This window comes from Vanessa atalanta, chromosome 17, assembly GCF_905147765.1.
Source record: "Vanessa atalanta chromosome 17, ilVanAtal1.2, whole genome shotgun sequence".
Classification (NCBI taxonomy): Eukaryota; Metazoa; Arthropoda; class Insecta; order Lepidoptera; family Nymphalidae; genus Vanessa; species Vanessa atalanta.
In genome coordinates this window covers 225,997-246,271 of record NC_061887.1, presented here as the reverse complement: position 1 = coordinate 246,271, position 20,275 = coordinate 225,997, and the positions used below count along the sequence as shown (strand labels likewise).

Sequence of the window (20,275 nt, the reverse complement as noted above, 5' to 3'; positions counted from 1 at the left end):
AATAATAGAATATTTTAATGTGTTTATATTTTAATGTATTTTACAACTGAACATTTTCCTACATGTTTAATGTGTATCTTAATTGAAATAAACGATCACATTTGTGTAACTTTAATGAAAGATTTTATTTCTGGTTAGCATATTCAAAGAATTTTACTTCTACAGTTAAGATGAAATTTTGAACACGGTTTTGGTGCTAATACTCTAGATAACAATATAAAAATGTGCTTCATATTTTTTTTTCTATATAAATAAAATAAACGCTCTGTTCGAAAAGTTTATTCTTTTTCATTTAAATATATTTAGTAAATACCTAAGTTGTAATTGTCATGTAATTTGAAATAATTTGAATCTATTATATCTCGGTTAGTACTTCGGTTATGATGACGTCAATTTTCGGCGCCCAGTCGATCTCGTGCATGGCGTCCTTGAAACACTTTGCGACTTCCAGAGCTCTGACACACGGATCCTCTTCCACCTCGTGACGCTGTTCACATTCGTGGACTGTTGTAACGAGCTTGGACGCCATATCGTCACCTGGAGTGTCATATGGATGTCAATAAACCTGATACCTACTGGTTCTAAAAATCCCCGAAATTAGGTTTTAATTTTAAAATAGCAATAATTTTATACATTGATCTCGTTGTTAATTTGCCGGCGATTACAGTATAGTCTAAATTAAAAATATTATATTTGATTTTTTTATTACAATAATTTCCATGTTTTAATATTGAATTAGTTGTCAATTATTTCATTAATATGCGTGTAAGATTCTCTAAGGCCTGTTGACTGCGACCAATTCCCCAGTCTTTAAATCTTATTTCACTCGAATAGCTTAGAATTACTTGATAAATTTAAATGGGACCAATCTCAAGACATAAGACTAGTTTTCGTATTACTCTATACTTTTACAGCAAACGTTCTTATTGAAATTGAATTAGGAACCCTTTAAGTTTTATGTATTCCATAAAAAAAAAACAATAATCACACAACAATACACAATTCACAATAGGTAATAATACTTTTGTAATACAGAATAAATACAAGCCTGGTATAATGTATTCCTAAATATGATGAGTTCTACTTTATGTGGCTATTTAAGATACGAACCAGCTCCATGTCTCACGGCAAACTCTTGGGCATTCCCATGATGAAGTTTCCCAGTCGTATCCAACAGGTTCAATTTCTTACTCATACATACTATCGCGCACCCCGTGTCTCTGTGAGCGAGGGCTCGATCTTGCTTCCAGAAGTAATACAGGTCAGCGAGGATATTGTCCCCTAAGTTCAGCTAAAATTACAATTTTATAATCTTATGCCATACATGTGAAGTTTACAAGTTAGAAAATGTCGTACATTTTATTAGTAATCACACTAAAAAATAAGGTATTAGATTAGATATGAAGATCATTATAAACTTTACAACACAATGTAAACGTAACGTCAAAATCACAAGCCTGAATTTGCAAAGAAAATAAAAACAATTTACCTCTTTCTTGCAATCGTCTAAGACTCTTACAAAACTTGCAGTTATGTTTTTCATCGTTTCATTGGATGATATTTCCGTCACACCAAGGGCCACCAGTACGAGAGCGACAAGGACAAAATATTTGGCCATTTTATGAAATGCCACAGATATATTAAGGCCATCTCTCGCATGCGCGTTGTCTTATATAGTTTCAGTGGCTGACGATGGCTTTGTTATGAATGAAGCTTAATTATACACTTTTAATTACTACGCAATGGTTCAAGCGTTCCCGTAATTATGGAACCAAGCTATACTTAAATTATCATTACAGGCCAATCTGGTACTTTATCAAATTAAGAGTGATTATGTTCAATAGATTTTCAAATGTCATGTTTTGAAATTTGTTTTCAATCAGCGATCAAAATAATTATTTAAGAAACTCTTGTAAGCAGTTCATCGCTTCTGCATCGTTCGCCGCCGGCAGTCCAGGATCTAGATTCCACTGAGAAGAATCGTCAAAACTCTTTTCCACCTTACTACATAAACATATTAATACAATTCATTTATTATTTATCCTACATGATTAGCGAAGACGAGTACCACGTTTGTTTATTATCCATATATTATTATTTTATTTCGTTATTTTTTTTCGTATTTCTTTTAATGAAACACTTGGCTTATTTGTCAATGTTTTTATAAGATGGCATTTCAATTTACACATGAACCGAGTTCAAAATATTTTCAGAATCTAACGCGGGAATCTTGGTGGTATAAGTTTAACTATGCTTCTCGTGATCGTGTACACGATAGTCGCTATTACAGTTTGACGTAACTGTAAGTATACTTATTTTGTTAAAACAACATCGAAACAAGTTAACAGCTTCAACATTATGAATAGGTCGACACCCGTTTTTGCCACAGTAAAAACAGTTTCAATATCTGTAGCTCGACCCAGGTATGAACCGAAAGGGAACCTAGAGTGATGACGTCATGAAAATAGTCAATTTATGAAAATTTTAAAAATAAATAATGATTTTTTAACATATCCTTTTTTCCTTTTATTCAGGTGTCAAAAAACTTTGTTGTGATAAATCACTTTATCCGATCAGATAATCCCAGGTATCTCAAATACAATCAACTTGTTTGCTTGTAAAATAAGAAGACTTCCTGTTGGTTTTGTTTTATAATGTACTAATTATGCTTGTTAATTACTTATAAGTTTTTGTGTAATAAATCTAAGCTAACAAATACGACCTACAAGTCTTACTAACTAGATACAATGAAAATATTCTCATCGAAATTAATCAAACTAACTAACTGATGTTGTTCGTTGTCTAACTTTTCTGACCACATACACCACCACTACCACTACCTCCACAAATGTTACAGTTATATAACTTATCTAATTTATGGATCCAATAATTAATTAAGTAAATAATTATGGATACGTTAAACGAACAAAAATGTTTTAAATGAAGTATTTATTTAAGTGTTCTTTCATTTATCGTCACAAAGACGTATCTTCTTGTAGCTTCCAAAGAGAACTCGTATCCGGGATCCAGTTCTTCTGATAAATTCCTTGTCGAAAACATTTAGAAATTTCCAGCGCGATTTTGCAGCCGTTCCAAACGGGCAATGTTTCATTTTTACATTTTTTGTAAAGTTCTACCAAAAATGTGGCCGTATTTTCATCTGAGAAACGAAATATATTTGTTTGTATGAATTATGATACTGTTATGCTGTTGGACACTTGAGGAATCAGATTTACCTCATCTAGACATATTTGTCGTGTCAGCCAAGGTCAAGTAACAGAAATGGCGAGCAGCGCCGTGTGTAATATTACATTTATATTTCTAGTAATAAGAAAAATTTAAAAGTTGACTTATAGCGCACTAGCTACAAGACCCTTGGCTCGAATAGAAAAAGGGTCGACATTAAATTGGTCGACATATTTTTTCTCATAACTGCAGCAATCATCATAAATTTTCAACCAATTTATATATAACGTTAATAATTATACACCTAAATCTTTTTCGTGAATCACTCCGACCATTGATAAAAACTATTTAAAACCGTTTGGTAGTTTTTGAGTTTATTACGTATAGATGCTTCGGGTGCACTTATTTAGTTATTTATAGTTGGTTCAGTTTCAGGTGATAATTGTCAAGTAATGAAGTTGTAGTTGTTTTTGCGTTCTTTCGTAGTTTTTTTTTGTAATGCACACAATATATTTATGTTTGATTAAAATATTACATAGTTAAGAAGTAACTTTTATTGTTTTGAACTACACAATACACTATAAATACGGAAAACAACAGTTATTGTTCTGCATATAAAAAGAAAATGTAATGAATAAGTTTGAATCGTCATGTTGTAGGATTAAATTATATGTAGGACTAAGTAAAATATCCCCTGCTTTATTACCAGCACCGTTTGCATAAACGAAGCCTTCTGCGTTGGGTGTCATCAGTTCTCCCTCAGGGTTTAACAGTTCCAATTTCACCATGGCACAGATAATGAGGCAGCCTGTCTCTGTGTTATCCAGTGAACGGTTCACGTCCCAGAAATATAAAATGTCATTTGCCATAGCTTTTGTATAATGCGTCTAAAATGTAATGATCTAACAAATTAAGTAAAATAATTTTCTTCGTAACTTGAACAGTTCCGAGACCGGTTCTGGGCAGTTTGGTAGACTGACAAATGAGCCACTTTGTGGTAAGTCATCACCATCGCCCATAGATATTGGCTATCTAAGAAATTATAACAATCCCTTATCGCCAATACACTTCAAACCATGAAAGGTTAGCAACCTAATTACACTGGCTCATTCAAACCAAACCCAAACCGGACCACAACTATGATGTTGTTGCTTTTCGGTTAAATATTTAATGAATTTATATTCCTGGATTACAGCATGGGCCGTGTGTCATATACACACGAGACTTACTGATTCGTAGTACGTTGTATTGCAAGCATGTTATAACTGAGTAATGCCATTACAAAACCAATTTTCAAGAAACAGGTTGACTGTTTGATTATTAATTACTATGTTTTATTAGAACCAAAACGTAACAGAACTTTCAACCAATTAGTGGATATGATAAAATAGTATTCAGTACATCATACGAACCTCTTCTCCACACTCGAACATCTTAAGTCCGAACGTGTAGCTGAATGCTTTCATAATTTCGCGATTTCCTGCCGAATTCGTGTATAGTTGTGACGTCAACGCTATAAACATTACGGTCCTCGCTTGCATCTTCGGTTCATGAATCTGTCGCAGCTAGTTACGATGTAATTATGAACTTAAAGAAACGTAAATTAATGTACATTTAAAAATAGGTTACATTCAATACCTCTATAATGAATAATATCGAACGTACTTTTTTGTTTTAAAATATTTTTGGAAAGGGAAGTAAATGCCACCTAATAGTTTTACCTTCGTCAATAGATATAGATACTCTAATTTATTCATACCATTTCTTACACCCATATTACGTCAATAGCAATGGTTCGTGATATCACGTGGTTTAGATATATTTTTATAAGATAGACTAAAATCATAAACAATAACACTGTAGTCTATCCATCCGTACATGATGAGAGTCTCAATGTGAATAGGATACTTTTTGTCTCCGAATATTCTCTATTCAAGTCAATAAACTGCGTTTTCTTATCCTGAGAAAATAATTAACGAAGTCTTAAGAACTCCTCACGAGGTCTTACACGACGATCGTTTAAAATCTCCCTAAATTATATAACTGACCTAAACCCTTGAACAAAACAGTTTGTTTTGCAAACATTTAAAATGATAAATCTCGATTCAATGGTAATTTAATCCACGGATCAGAATCGATTATACGGTTTGCGTGAGTCGTGAAACCGATTTGTTTTGTTAATTACTTACATCTGTTTGTGACTGCGCGGTAATGAATACACTCGTTAGTTTGAACTAACTCCTTTTGTGAATAGAATCTATCGTTCTTAATGAGTATAATAGGAAACTCATTTCTTTCCTGATTATCTGACTCGTCTACTATATGTATTTTGTTAAGAAGGGTCATGACTTATTTCAGTTCGCTAAATGTCAAATTACAATTGAACTGAGAAAGTATTTTTTTCGAAGATGTAGTAGAAAAACCGTAAAAAGAAACTGAAAAGTCAGCGTAGCAGTGCTATTCTGTAAGAAATCACTATGCAGCTCGTGAAATATTGACAACTGACATACAGTGATACGTAATTTTGATACGTGTACTTGCGTGAACTGTCAGAACCTTGTTTGTGGCATTGACTGTAATAATTATTTAAAAAATATAATGTTTCACAGTAAGTCGGTTGTCAATATTCACGCGTGAAATAAGAAGTGAATTTCAGAAATACACTGTTGCAGTGTTATTCTGTAAGAACAGTTTAAAGTGATACACTATTTATTTATTTTTAATGTCTATTAAAAGCAATACTTATAGTCGATATCGTATAACAATTCAGACATTCCGGCTGAGTTTCGAGTTCTTATGGAACAGCTTTTCTGTTCATTTCGAGAGTTAAGACAGATTATTCAGTTGTTTTCGTTCATGAAACTTCTCGACGTCAAAGAACGCGTGACTCGATCCAAAGTACGTACTTAGCTGCAATGACAATACAATTCGTCCTCGAAGAGCGAATGATGGCTTGATTATACATTAGATGTAGGTTAAGAGCACTTTAAGTAATCATTACTTCCAGTACCTACGTCTTGACTTAATGTTAAATCTGGTGGAACAGCGACAATTGAAAAAATTAAGTGAGTTTTTATAAGAGACTCTTAGTATTAATGGATGTGTAGGTAATCTTTGCAACAATCATGATCACTAACGGTAATTAGATTTCATTAATCAATCAATATAAATTCAAAATGAAAAAATTGACGCTCGTTGTGAAAGGTAATTCGTTATTATACAATAAGTGAGTTCGATAGCACGCATTGGAAAAAACTATTGCCTCCTGGCTATTTCTATTTTTGATATTGAATATTTGTAAATCACAAATTGCCAAAAAAACCACACCCCCTGACTTTTTTTCCGGTGGTAGTGTTTGGCTTGACAATCAATAAGTAAGTGTAACGCTTTTATATTGAATAAAGGAATTTGATTTAAAAAAAAAGCAACTCTGCTAATAATAAATATTTAAATCTTATGTTATACCACATTAACAAATCTCTACTTATAAAACTGTTAATCATGCCTGACTCAACGAACGGCCAAAACGATAGAGACTAGCAATCTGAAATTTGAAACAAAAGATCTATTTTATAAATTCACCGGCGCCGGCAGTTCATAAAACAAGTGACCGCTAGGAAAGTATTTTTGGAAATTTCAACTTTAAGGCGTGGAAGTTGTATATACTTAATATCAGGATTATATTAAATTATTTTGCAATAAAACGCGTTTGCAACCACGCTAATACTTATAATATTATATATTATTAGATTTTATTTTACCGGTTGGTACTCTTTTATCTCTCATCGGTTACAAATGTCGAGATAGGTATCTGATCGTGTGAGGCGCCCGAGTATTAATTAGTAAAGGATAAATTATCATTTCTCAATGTTTCCATTTTGGTTTTGTTGCCTTAATATATATAAAGTCGTTAAAGATTTAATTTATAAGCACTATTTTTTAATCTTGATTCTAATGCTAATTTAAGTAGGTGGACAGATACGTTGAAATGTTTTTTTGTATATGAATAGAGATTAATTCGCCTTTTGATTTAAAATAGCAAACGCCGCAAAAGCAAATTGTGATTATCTAAAAGGCACAGTCGAATTGCGATATCTATTTATAAAAAATAGTATTTGTATGTTTGTGCATTCCCACACCATTCATCCGATGAAACTTAAAGAGTGTTTTTCTGGAGTACGCTTACGAGGGTTCATCTCACAAACAACATGAGTTTTACTTTGTCTGTTTGTCTTTCTATATGAAGACCATTATTCTACTCGTGTGAAGGCAGGGCGTAGAGTTAATTATTCAATAAAACAATTCGTATTATAATATTTATTAAAATCATATACTGATATATTACTGGCTAGGAATATCGTAGTCCGCTCTCGCATTTGTTCGTTGGGATATCTGAAACTGTTGCTCGTTATCAAGTTAGTACTGTTCCATCACAGCTTCTATCATGGCGACTTCTGGCGCGATGCCTGCTTTCTTACAACTCTCCTTGAAGCAGGCTGCCACTTTAACGACGCGATTGCAGTCGTCTGTAATGTCATCGTACTGTTTTTCACAGTTGTGGATCATTTCTACCATTTTTGCAGAGAGCAGGTCGCCTGTAAATGCGCAAGGTTTTATGAGGAAGTTACTTTTGTCTTATAACACATTATACCTACTATCACCGAAACTTATTTATTTTGTTTTTTATTTAAATTCGATTTGCAAAGTCATATTAAATAATTTATAGGATCTTCTTATTCAGTCTTGTTATTTTAAATAAATAATCAACTAAAAAATCACTTTAAAACATAATATAGTTATGTTTCATCTTACAATATGTTTTAACGTTTTTTTTAAGTATTTTATTGAGATAATAATAAATGAAAAATCTGATGACATAAAATTTCCTTAAATATCACTGTTATTGTCAACATTAAATAGAAGGATATTAAAGCATTATATACCTATTTCTAAAACAGTGGTGTCGACAAAAGCCCAAAGAAGCAGGATTGAGTTTAAGTCTTGGTGACCTATTGATTTTTATGAATCAATAGCATATTGTAATTAAGAAATGTCAAAAGTGAACCGATAATTTAATTTATATATTTAACTAAGACGTTCATATATGGACGTTAAGTTATCAGCCTTGTGCTCAATAACAAACCTTGTGGGAAACTCTTCACATAATCGTGCATATTGACGTGATGCATCCTGGCATCGTCCTGCATGAGAGAGAACTTGTTGGACATGCAGATGAGCGCACAGCCCAACTCCCGGTGCACAACCTCGAAGTCTTCGCTCCAAAAGTGTTGGAACTCCTCCAAAACTTCCGCAGTAAGACCCGACTATAAATTTAAAATGAATAAAACAAGTTAACTCCTTTTTTAGATATTGGAGTTGTAATAAATCGATAACTTGTGCCTGAAGTTACACAGGCTCACTCACTCAACAAACGAAAACACAACAATACTACGTTATTATTATTGTTTGGCGGGGAATATGCGATAACCTACCCCGAAGGGCTTGCACAAAACCATTGTACAAATGTAACCATTTTATTTAAGTTATTTATTTTACTCCTTTCTTAATACGTCATCGTATGTTAGACGTGGAATGCACATAGATTATATTATGTTCATTGTGCATCATTAATTTACCAGTACTAAGATTACAAACTCGTTTGGGTTTGATCAAGCACGTCTCATATGTTTATTACTAAGCATTTATAGATTTATTAATTCAAGAAGGTGCATCCCTACTCATTAAATTATCGGCGTACAATAACCTGTATTATATAACTTGTGAACTGATCTATACATTGCTGTTATATCCTAAAATCCTAGTAGATAGAACACGTTGACCTTACTTATGATCACGATTTCAAATCCGGAATAAACACCAGTGATTTTTCATATAAATCATTTATCTTGCGATGATAACGTTGGAAGGACAACATCGTTAGGAAGCTGCATGTTTAAGATAAAATTTCACATGCCTTTTAACCTGCCTGCAGTGGAACAGCGAAGAAGGCCTAGCATTGAGAGAACAACGGGGCGCACCCTTGTTTTTATTTTTTATATTATATACCAGTAAGCAATGAGAGATCGATAGAATACATTTACGAGTGAATCTGACAACACTGCGGTTGGTCAGGTGATTTCACTAAAGGCAGTGTCATAATAAATAAAAATGAAAAATTACAACAGCAATAGTCACGAGAAAAAACGAAAAAAAACTTAAAATAAAGCATTGGTTTGGGTAAGTAATACTTTGTCACATGATTTAGTCTATTGCCTTTTTGGAAGCAATAGAAATAAAACAAAATCTTATAAATATTCAATATATCCTACCTCCTCACGGCACTCTTCTAAGGATTTTCCGAAATGAGCAGTGACATGGCTCATCACCTCGGCCGTACTCTTCACGGGCTTTGGCACGGCAGCCAAAATAACAATGCACACGGCGAGATACAGAGGCGAGCCCATTCTACCGACTGATTTCTGATCTCCGCACGTAATGGCTTCCACGACGAATCCTGTTCATTATATCTTAGGATAATTTTTTTAATTTTATATTCTATGTTATTAGCCCGTCATTTCTGATCGTCGATTTGAGTGGACGTTATTATAATGGATGAAAGATGATTGTCACACGGTCGATGGTTTAAATAATTCTGGTTTATTTGTAAAGTGATGATATCCGTCGTCGCTGTCCGTAATTGCGGCTTACGACTAATCTAATGTTCCAGCAAGTCATATTGTACGCAGTGTTTAAAGGTCAATTACGTAAGCGCAGACATGCTAATGATCATCTTCTACTGTGAAGCTGGTGAGTCTGTGTTCACTTTGGTGATCTCAGGAAGGAATCGTCCGTTTTAAATTATTATTTTTGTGTTTAGTAACATGTTTTTTGAATATTTTTTGTAGGCTATAAAACTAAACTGAGAAACTGTGTGAAATGGCGAATGAAAACGAGGCTTAAAACTAATAAGCTATAAGTTTTCAATATTGTAAGTTTTTTTTTTAATTCATATATTTTATTAATGAAATGATGTAATCAATGAAATTCAATACAAATACAATTTCAACAAATAGATTAATAAAAACAGGACACTTGAATATATTTTTTTTAATTCAATCTATAAATAATTATATTCAAATTATAAATCCGGACGTTGGAAATTATTCACTAATTAAATATTAAATTTCATAACGTACGCGTATGAAACGTTCATTAATCTTCAAATTTCAATTCTGTTGCTAATTAATTTTGTTGCGAACGAATTAAATATTTTCAATTCAATTACTACTTGACGATGACTGATGACAACTAATTCAAAAATCGAAGATTGATTCTAAAATCGAATTATTTCTGGTGTCTTTAATAGTGGTGTACTATTAATAGCGTGTAGCTTACCGACAGACACTGGCCAATAAAACATAGATCAAACATCAATCGACGTTGGATCGACGCGGGCGTTCAGTATTGCTTGAAATGTATCGATAATTTGCTATAATAAAAAAATGTCTCTTCCATTTGGATTGACTATCGATCCATGGGTCTGGTAATAACGGTATATTATACTCCATGTTTTTCATCCAGGTCGCTTTGTGGAGGTTCAATAAATTATTTACTAAATATGTTCAATACATACTTTACTCCTCAATCCTGATATAAATAGGGTGGTTATACACAGTCAAAGTGCGGTCATAAAACCGGTTAAATAACGACGATGGCGATTCATTTTTAATGTTTACGTTGTTGTTTTAAACTTATTAGATTTATGTTCATACGTAGAAAACACCAAAGAATCTCGAAAAAACTTCGATTATTTTCTTGAACCATGAGTGAATCGCGAATTCGAGATGCTCTTCGTGTGCTTAATTTGTGTAAATACGAATTTCCACCGGCGTCCTTTGTGGTCGATTTTATTTCGATTGATTTGAAATAAGTCCCTAGTTGTGATACATTTTAGAGAGCTAATAAAACGGTTAGGTTTTTGAAATAATCTGCAGGACATTATTTTGAAATTATCACGAATCTTTGGGTTTTAAGGTATTTTTATGGTAAAAAGATCAAAATTGAAATAATATCGTATTTCGTGACACATTTTTAAAAATTTGGACCAATAATTATTATTTTAATATTGATAAATAGCCAACATTTAATCCTTTTTATAAATCAGAAGAAAAAAATAGATTTAAATTGATACATTTTTTTAATATAAAATATATTTTTGACTTATTTTGAAAATAGCTAAAAAACGTGATAATTAAAAAAGGGGTTCACTTTGGCACCATGCATTTGGGGGTTAGAATTATCGCATATAGTCACCAAAATTACCAATAACCCTGATATATTCAAATTACTTTATGATTTTTGTATAAAAATTAACCAATTAAAATCCAAACTTTGTTATCAAGTACATGATCTTTTATAGAATGATAAACTTTACTTATTTATTTAAATATATATTTTTATATACTGTAGAAAATCGCAATAGAAATCGTATTCTTCTTTATATTTTCGTCTCACGTAGTCCATCTTACGGTCCATTGGGTAGGCATCAGCCTCCCATACGTTCAGTGTCGCCGTGATACATGGCCGACAAATTACCAGAGGGGACAGAAGCACTTTAATTTTTGAACAATTCTTTACGTGCCGCGAATGCACTACAGACGCGTAGTTCGTTCAAATGCTTATCCATTAAAACTATTTTCATTCAAACACTGCTTGCTCAAACACTTTATTTTATGTATTTCTACTTATTTAAATAATTAGAAATACAAAAAATAAATTGGTAATCACTTCACTTAGATGCTTACTATTTGTCGCTACAAAACACTCGGTCTTTTCAAACTTGCTTTATGCAAGATTTCATCTAATTCGGTCGAGTCGTTTGATCGTGAAAGAGCAACAGACAGATAGACATATACAGTTACATTTGCATTTATAATATTAGTATGTATGTGTATAGTAATAAAAATATTATAATTTTTCTATTATTCGGGTCTAGTAAATATTTTTCAATAGGTATTATAAAAAGTTAAGTTGAATATAAAGTTGATGTAGAATAACACTTTACCTACCAGCACCGGTAAGAAACTCAATAGTTATTCCATTTCTCAGGTAAATAACATAAAATTTAATTTATTTACAGTTTCATTATTAAAAATATTCGTATAAATTTGACAATAATTCATTTGAAAATAAGAGTAACTATGAGATTTATTTCCGATCCTTCCGATTTGATTCTACACTTTGAACCGGTAGTAGCTCTTTAGTTAAATTATTTTGTAACATGAATATACACAACTGCTTATAAAAGTTAATTTGTATCAATAATATTTTAAAGTACTATTTAAATTCTTTATCGGCGTTGATAACGTCTAGACCCTCCACGTTCAATGGCCGTTGTTAGCCATGAGGCAAGTGGCCTCTGGAGGCAAGTGGAACGATCAATTAATACGTATCCTGGAATTGAAAATATAATTCCCTTGACAGTTCACGTAAATATAACGTATCTTTTCAGCAAGTTTAATAATCAATCATAAACGTGAGGGAGCGAACGATTCGTCAAGCCGTAATGACCCAGGTTGTGACAGCAACCAGGCTTAGGGTCAAGAAAAATGAAAGAAGTTTCGACATATAAAATATTATAAAGAGTATATTGAAACGTGATAACTACTCAAAATCAAAGTATTCTTTATTCAAGTAGGCTCATAAAAGCAGTGTTGAATTAAATTTAAAGCTACCAGCCGTACGGAAAGAAGATTCTACCGAGAAGAACCGACAAGAAACTCAGTAGTTTCCACCATTTTAATTACAGAGTATGTCAGTAAGCAATATTTTTTTTATATATTCTGCCTGTAAATACTAAGTCCACGCTTTTTATCTTTAATATAGTCTTGTATTGAGTAATATGCCTTCTTTATTTATGTTTATTTTATATGATCTTTAAAATTTAATAGGCCAACTTAAAAATAACTGTTCAATCTTATTACAGAAACGAATACCATGCCACAGGAAGGATATATTAACTTTGCGAAGTCGTAAACTAGGTGTTATTAGTTTATCTTTCTTCCTCGTTTCCATACAATGATCGTCACCGTTAATTTAGAAAAATGTATAGTCGGTTCTTGTAACATTACGACTGACAGTTTTGTGACTATATTTATAATTTTGACGGTTCACTCCCCGTCCATATCTAAACTCAGCAAACTCATTACACATTATATACAGAAAAATTATCTGTACATTATGACTTGAGAATATTACCTATGAAATTCATATTACACGTTCCTTCATATAAACAAAAATTTATTCAGATTCCAATTTCCGCATACTGATATAAAGTCAATGATACACCTGAGCTCACCATTATATCGAAAACAATAAAACCGAACGCGACAAACATACGCGGCTGTATCTTAAGGAAAAATATAAAAATTTACATATAAATAGATCGCGATTTTAGAAGAAAATATTTATTTCTCCCCTGGCAACACTACGTGACGGGAATGGGAAGATGGCAACACACGTTTACTCATTGTCTTTATCCCGCCTCGTGTGATATGCGCCGTGATTTACCTTTCAATTTTATGATCAACAAACAATGTAATGCTGTTCAAAAGAGAAATATAGTATCACAATTCTTAAAATTAAGGATAGCCTGTTAGTATATTTATAGTGAAAATGTTACTCGTGCATGGATGTGGTATATATCATACTATTTATAATGGTTGGGTGGCGGTCTCACCTGATATTTAGTGGTTAACACCGCTCATGAACGTCTGAAACACCTTAGATGTTACAAGAACGTAATTAAGCAAGTTGAGCAGCGAGGTGAAACAACCTCCAAACCTCCTCAAGAGAAGAATGCAGCTTGGTCCAGATTGTGACAATGCGAATGGTGATGTGCTCTTTTTTATGATATTGGAAGGCGGAGCAAACAATTCTGACGGTAATCTGACGATAACTGATCACAATTGCCCATAGACAATGACGCTGTAAGAAATAATATCCATTCCTTACATCGCCAATGCGCCACCAACCCTGGGAACTAACATGCTATGCCCTATGTGCCTGTAGTTACACTGGCTCACTCACCCTTCAAACCGGAATACAACAATACTGAGTACTGCTATTCGGCGGTAGAATAGAATACCTGATAAGAGAGTGGTACCGACCCAAACGGGCTTGCACAAAACGCTACCACCAACTCGTAATTGATTCCGGCCACAGCGGCCATTCTTAAAGGCCAGCCAACTGCGAAGGAGATTATTATAGAGGACCGAAGAACTAACCCATTGGTCAATTGGTTAACTTATGATTAATATTTATGTTACTTAATAACAATGTAAGAAATGTTATCTCTATTTGTAAAAGATGATTCACAAAGCAGTATATCTTTATTTCATAATATATTTTTAAATATTTTTAAACATACATATTGTGTTACATTAAAATAGTAGAAAAAATATTTTATTAAATGGCTCCCGTCTAAACGAACAACTTTTTGCCTCAAAAACAAAATAAATCAATTATACTTGTTATTGCCTACTTACGGTTTTGGGTAAGTTTAATGATTTCCCTGGATACTGCATTCATTCATCAAACTGTCAACCAAGTCTACGGTTGCATTTCCAAACTACAAACACGTACAAACTCACAAAACCATTAAATTTGCTCGACAACCAAGTGAAAATGTAAATTGGACAAGAATAACTTGCAAGAATAGCACGTTCTCTGTTAAATTAAGGCAAAATAAACTCTATTAACTACGAAGTAGAAGCAAGAAAACTGTAAACGTATTGTTCAGCAATTCAAGTTCTAACAAAAGTGGAAAAACAAATATATTAATGGTTTTAAAGAACGATTTTCGTACATCTTAATATAAGGATATAAGGTTTAAAATCGTACCAAAATTTCAAGATTATTTATGCGTGAAATGTTCCCCGTTGGGCGTTTTGCAATTTTTCATGAAAATAACGCTTTGAATTCTAAAGAAAATGCATGTTCTGCATGACTAATAAAACTAAACAATATGTTTTGTCTATCACGATTTATGCGAGACTCTTCTATCGATTGCATAATGAAAATGTTATGTACATATATACAATGCATATATACACACTAGCTACATTAAATATATCCAGATTGACAGATCCTTGACAAGCTTAAGGCATAAAGATTTGGATATCCGTTGGGAGTTTTAATGTTTATACCCTTATAATATTATTATAGTCGTCACCAAAGGTAAACTATATCGATTAATACAGATAAAACTGTTCTCTAAATAAATATTGCCGTAAACATTTTCCAATTTCGACCAAAATAAGAAAACAGAGATTTTAGCATTCAATGGGCTAACCGCGACGTCCCTTTGTTATCTAACGGATCGGAAAGCAAAGAGCATCCCATTATCTGTTTAACAGTCTCGACACTTCACTGACTGCGTGACTTGTCGTTTCAGTGCTTACCTGGCGATAGTGTGTAGGTGCGCGCTGGTGGCCAGTTTGACGAGCGGCCGGTGTGGCGGCCGACTGGGCCGCGTTGGCGGGCTGTAAGTGTACTCCGCAGCCTCGCCGCCCGGGCTCGCTCCCGTCAGCCACGACCAGTGCTCCGCCATTGTCGATCACTTCACTTCACTTTACTTATTTCTCATAATTTTAGACACCTCGAACGTGATAGTGCTCTATCATCACCAGAAGTTAAAAATATCGAATTCAACTTTTTAAAATTATTTTTTACCAAAATTTTGTTTTTCTATAAGTCATTTATTCGACTTATAATATAATCATATAAAATCATATAAAATAATGTTTCTTCGGTCTTTAATAGGATAAAACTTATCAGTATAACTTAAATATTCTCATTAAGCTGCCTCACACCCTGTAATACATCACATTGAAAGGATCGCAGCCTCTCAACGAACTCATTCTTCAAATCTCTCTCATTTACAACTCTTATTAAATTTACGAACAATGATTTATAGCACCTTAGCCAGACGATCCGTCTACAGCTGACGTATTTCTAACCCAAAAAACGTATACAAAAACCACCCTTATGTTCAGTAGAATAAGGAGTTTAGACAAATCATAGGAGATTAGGAAATACAAACGCTTGTCGATTTCGAATCACTGAAAATTATACCTTATTCCTTTATGTTTAAGTCTATATCGAAAATACTTTAAAGTATCTCACGTCAATCCGTGGAAATGCGTTTAGCACCCTTCGGAAAATAGCGTTATTACTATTCCCCTTTAAATGACTATTCTGATTGAGGGCGGACTGCTGGGTATACATTCGTCTCTTTCGCTCAGCCTATGAATGAGAAGGTGGGAAGTTATGGAATTCATTCATAATAGGGCTAGTTCGGGAACGTCTGAGGTCATAAATCTTAAGCCCCTTACGATACAGTAAGGTATAGGGTACTCACTGTGTCGTATATGGTGAATTGTAACCACGTGAAAATTACCATGAAATAAACCACAGATACATGTTGATACGTACTATAATTCAAGAGAGTAAATAATAATTAGATTTTAACATATAGATCTCATACAACACTTTAAAGACAACTAATAAAATAATAACAGAATAGAAGACACTTTTGTACACTATCTTATACGTTGGAAACTAGAAACAGTAATTTATCCTCAATCTGAACGCTTATATTACATCATCAGGCCCTCGACCAATGACCGGATTAAAAGTAAATTATTTAACTATCAGCGTGTTATTAAGCAAGCTTACACAAGCTATTCTCTGAGAAAAGGCAGCAGGTAATTTAGAGATATTACTAAGCAGGCCTGTGAGGGTTAGGACTATATACTCATAAGTTTGTCTACCGCGTATTAGCAAAATATATGTTCGAAATTTTGATAAATGAGCATTGGTGGTTGGGCTTTGTGCAAGCCCGTCTGGGTAGGTACCACCCACTCATCAGATATGAGTGAGTGTACAAAAGTGTACTCACAGGCACAAGGGACATAACATCTTAGTTCCCAAGGTTGGTGGCGCATAGGTGATGTAAGGAATGGTTAATATTTCTTACAGTGCGTTTGTCTATGGGCGGTGGTGACCACTTACCATCAGGTGGCCCATATGTTCGTCCGCCAACCAATACATTAAAAAAAAAAAAAAAACTATTCCTGTGACTGACAGCGCGTTGACGGTCATCATGGATCATTTATATATTTTGCAATACCAGTGACTACAGGTCACTAGCCATTTGTGTTTAATAACATAGATTCAGTACTTGACGGCTAGATTGAGATAAATAATTAAATAACAATCATCTTCATCTATATTTTTATTATTAAATCATAGAAGATGTCTGCTATGTCTTACAAAGGTCTAGCTACGATATTTCTACATTGATGTCGCAAGAAGCGGGGGATGTAATTCTTACAGTGTGTGCTCAATTGTTACGCGTGTTTTATTTAAATTATTAAACATAACTGAGTTTACTTAGCCTTTTATTAAATAAATATTCTTCAAAAAATGTGCCGATAACGATTCCGCTCTAAAGATAAAATTGACATCAGCGTATTAAAAAATATTATAAATTATAATACAATTCTAAATGTCAAATAACATAAATGGTCTTTAAAATTGTTATTTAAAATTTAATTAAACGTTCATTTGAATGTTCATCGTAAGGCGAGGGTCGCAACCGTTCTGAACATTTCGATCTGATGAATTTCAAAACACATTTCGGTAATCGCTTTACTGTCTTAGTATTTTCATCTTTTGTATTGAAAATCAAATTTTTTCATATTAAAAAGACAATCTATATAGTCCGTCAGTATAATCATAAGACTATTGTTATAAGTATTGTTGAAAAAACTGAAAAACTAGAAGAGTTGGGAACGTTTTTAAATGTAATATGACAAATGCAATGTCTATAGACGGGAAGTTATTTTTATTTCAATGCACTTGACCATTTATTTAAATAAAAAAAAAAACAAATGATTTCAATAAATTAATATAATTTGCGACCAACATCGATGTCATTAACGCGAATTCTGGCCCTTCAGCATCCCTCTTCATTGTTTTAGTTTACCGACACTTGTCCGTTTGTTTATCATCGTTTTAGGTGTAAAGTGCACTTAGTAATTAACAAAATATAAATGTCAAGTTTAAAACAACTATAATATTTATAATAAGTAAAATATACCGAAAACACCTATTAATAGAAGTTGGCAAAGAAGGAATGTGTTTTTTATGGAACCTTATTACAGACATTCGCTTTAGTCAACGAATTAGATATTGTTGTCAGATAGACAAAAAAATATTATATAAATTGTAATGTAGAACTTTGTCTAATCTCAAAAACATTTTCAAAAGAGTAATATGTAGTGCTGTACTAAATAGTGTTACTCTTTAAATGTAGCCTGCCTGCCACTAGCCTTATATTTGGGTAGCGTTGATAGTCAGTCGGACAAGACATTGTATTTCACATTAACAGTTTTACAATTAAAATGAATTCAATGTAATCACTAAATAATAATAAAACTAATTTAAGTAGCTCAATTATACCAATTTTACGAATGAAACATTTACAAAATTACTATTTTGTATTCGTAGTAAGCTCAAGTGTTCCAACGCAATATAATATTTGTAATTCTAGTGATGTAATAACAATTTATTTGATCAATTTCACCCGAAACGGTGGCGTGTGGCGCGCCGTGGGTACGACCTCAGAACAACGAGAAGATCAGACGTGGTAACATAAATATATACAGATATTGTGAAGAAGTTCTTTAAACAGTATCGTGTTCAGTGGCGTAGCATCATGGGGCACACTGGTACAAAGCACCAAGGCCCTAAATCTACGGGGCTCAAAGACAAAATATATTTCCATTATCTTATTCGTGGCTTTTCTACTTTAACATTATACTGGATTCTAATCGCATGTCTACCTCTAAGTTTAAACCACATGGAAAGTAAGAGCAGAATTTAAGCAGCGCCGCGCTGGTGCTTTTTTCCATCGAGCTAAGTCACCGATCGTGATAAAACCTGTTTGTTATAAAACAATTACCAGACTCTTTTACACCACGCTAAGCCACCGTGATTAAAACTATTATAACATGTAAAACAACTACTGAGATGTACAAATTGTTAGAGCGGATTGTTAATTTAAGCTCTGAAATTTTAATGAAAATGGTCACTAACACAAATAATATTATATATGATTAAACATATGTTTGTATTATATAGTTAATGTTTACAGACACGACATATGTTAAATGTATGATTCGCTTAACAATGTTATGTCTTTCTTCCAAATTTTAAATCAATGTAGAAAGAAGGGGAGAAATTAGTATTCAACTCAACATCGCTAAACAGCATAAATAAGCAAGGCCGTGAATGTATTTGATGCACTTGACACATGCCACTACTGTACCACTCCTTGTTCTAAGGTCTCACCCCTCGATTATAGAAGTACACTCGTAACGTATTTGTCTATGACACGGAATAATAGCGTTTTTTGTTCTGTTTGCTCTTACGTCATAATTGTACAATTGTCAATTTCACTTTCTATACGTAATTTTGTGGTTTCGAATGTCTGATAAAAACTTTATTGCATTCTATTATAAGAATAAAAAATGATTATACTTATGATAAATTAAACTTTGATATGTAGAAATTGTAATTAAATTTCAAATTATATATGTTTTATATTGTATACAAATAATAATTAGTATTCATATTCGTTATAATACATTTTTGGACCCGGGCACGCGTTGCTGTTGCTACGTTACGATGAATTATATTGTACGATAATGGTTACCGATAAAACTTCTCTGAAATACTATGAATATATTGGTACAAAGTGGTCGCCACTGCCCAAAGACAAAGTTCTGTAAAAATAAATTATTCCTTCCTCATATAACCGATGCACCACCAACCTTGGGAACTAAGACACTATGTCCTTTGTACATTTAGTTATACTGGCTCACTCACCCTTCTCACGAACACAACAATACTATAATGACTTGGCCGTAGGATATATGATGGGTGGGTGGTATGTACCCAGACGGGCTTGGGTGATAGATGTAGATAGATTTATACAACGAACTCGAGTAAGACGAGATGGTCC

The 20,275-nt window shown here is 33.1% G+C and overlaps 2 protein-coding genes across 2 annotated transcripts in view; both read right to left on the bottom strand.

Annotated features, from left to right (window-relative positions):
- Window positions 1–290: 290 nt before the first annotated feature.
- Window positions 291–1,625, bottom strand: LOC125070425 (pheromone-binding protein-like). The gene is made up of 3 exons (XM_047680293.1): window positions 1,490–1,625; window positions 1,111–1,291; window positions 291–537 (listed from the first exon to the last, which is right to left on the bottom strand). The coding sequence occupies exons 1-3, from the start codon at window positions 1,616–1,618 to the stop codon at window positions 356–358; spliced, it is 492 nt and encodes a 163-aa protein (XP_047536249.1). The 5' UTR covers window positions 1,619–1,625; the 3' UTR covers window positions 291–355.
- Window positions 1,626–7,488: 5,863 nt separating this feature from the next.
- The window catches only part of LOC125070423 (general odorant-binding protein 2-like), a 92,769-nt gene continuing 79,982 nt past the window's right edge, over window positions 7,489–20,275 (bottom strand). Inside the window, exons 2-4 of the mRNA XM_047680291.1 lie at window positions 9,516–9,700; window positions 8,330–8,510; window positions 7,489–7,781 (exon numbers count right to left, since the gene is read on the bottom strand). Coding sequence (XP_047536247.1) covers window positions 7,603–7,781; window positions 8,330–8,510; window positions 9,516–9,700 — 545 coding nt within the window. The 3' untranslated portion in view covers window positions 7,489–7,602. The remainder of the gene's footprint in view (window positions 7,782–8,329; window positions 8,511–9,515; window positions 9,701–20,275) is intronic.

Bases quoted from the DNA above. Each gene is read 5' to 3' on its own strand.
- LOC125070425 (XM_047680293.1), bottom strand. From the start codon at position 1,618: ATGGCCAAATATTTTGTCCTTGTCGCTCTCGTACTGGTGGCCCTTGGT. The intron at 1,292-1,489 runs GTAAATTGTTTT...TTGTAATTTTAG, and splicing joins TAGACGATTGCAAGAAAGAG to CTGAACTTAGGGGACAATAT. The intron at 538-1,110 runs GTTCGTATCTTA...ATGACACTCCAG, and splicing joins TGCCGTGAGACATGGAGCTG to GTGACGATATGGCGTCCAAG.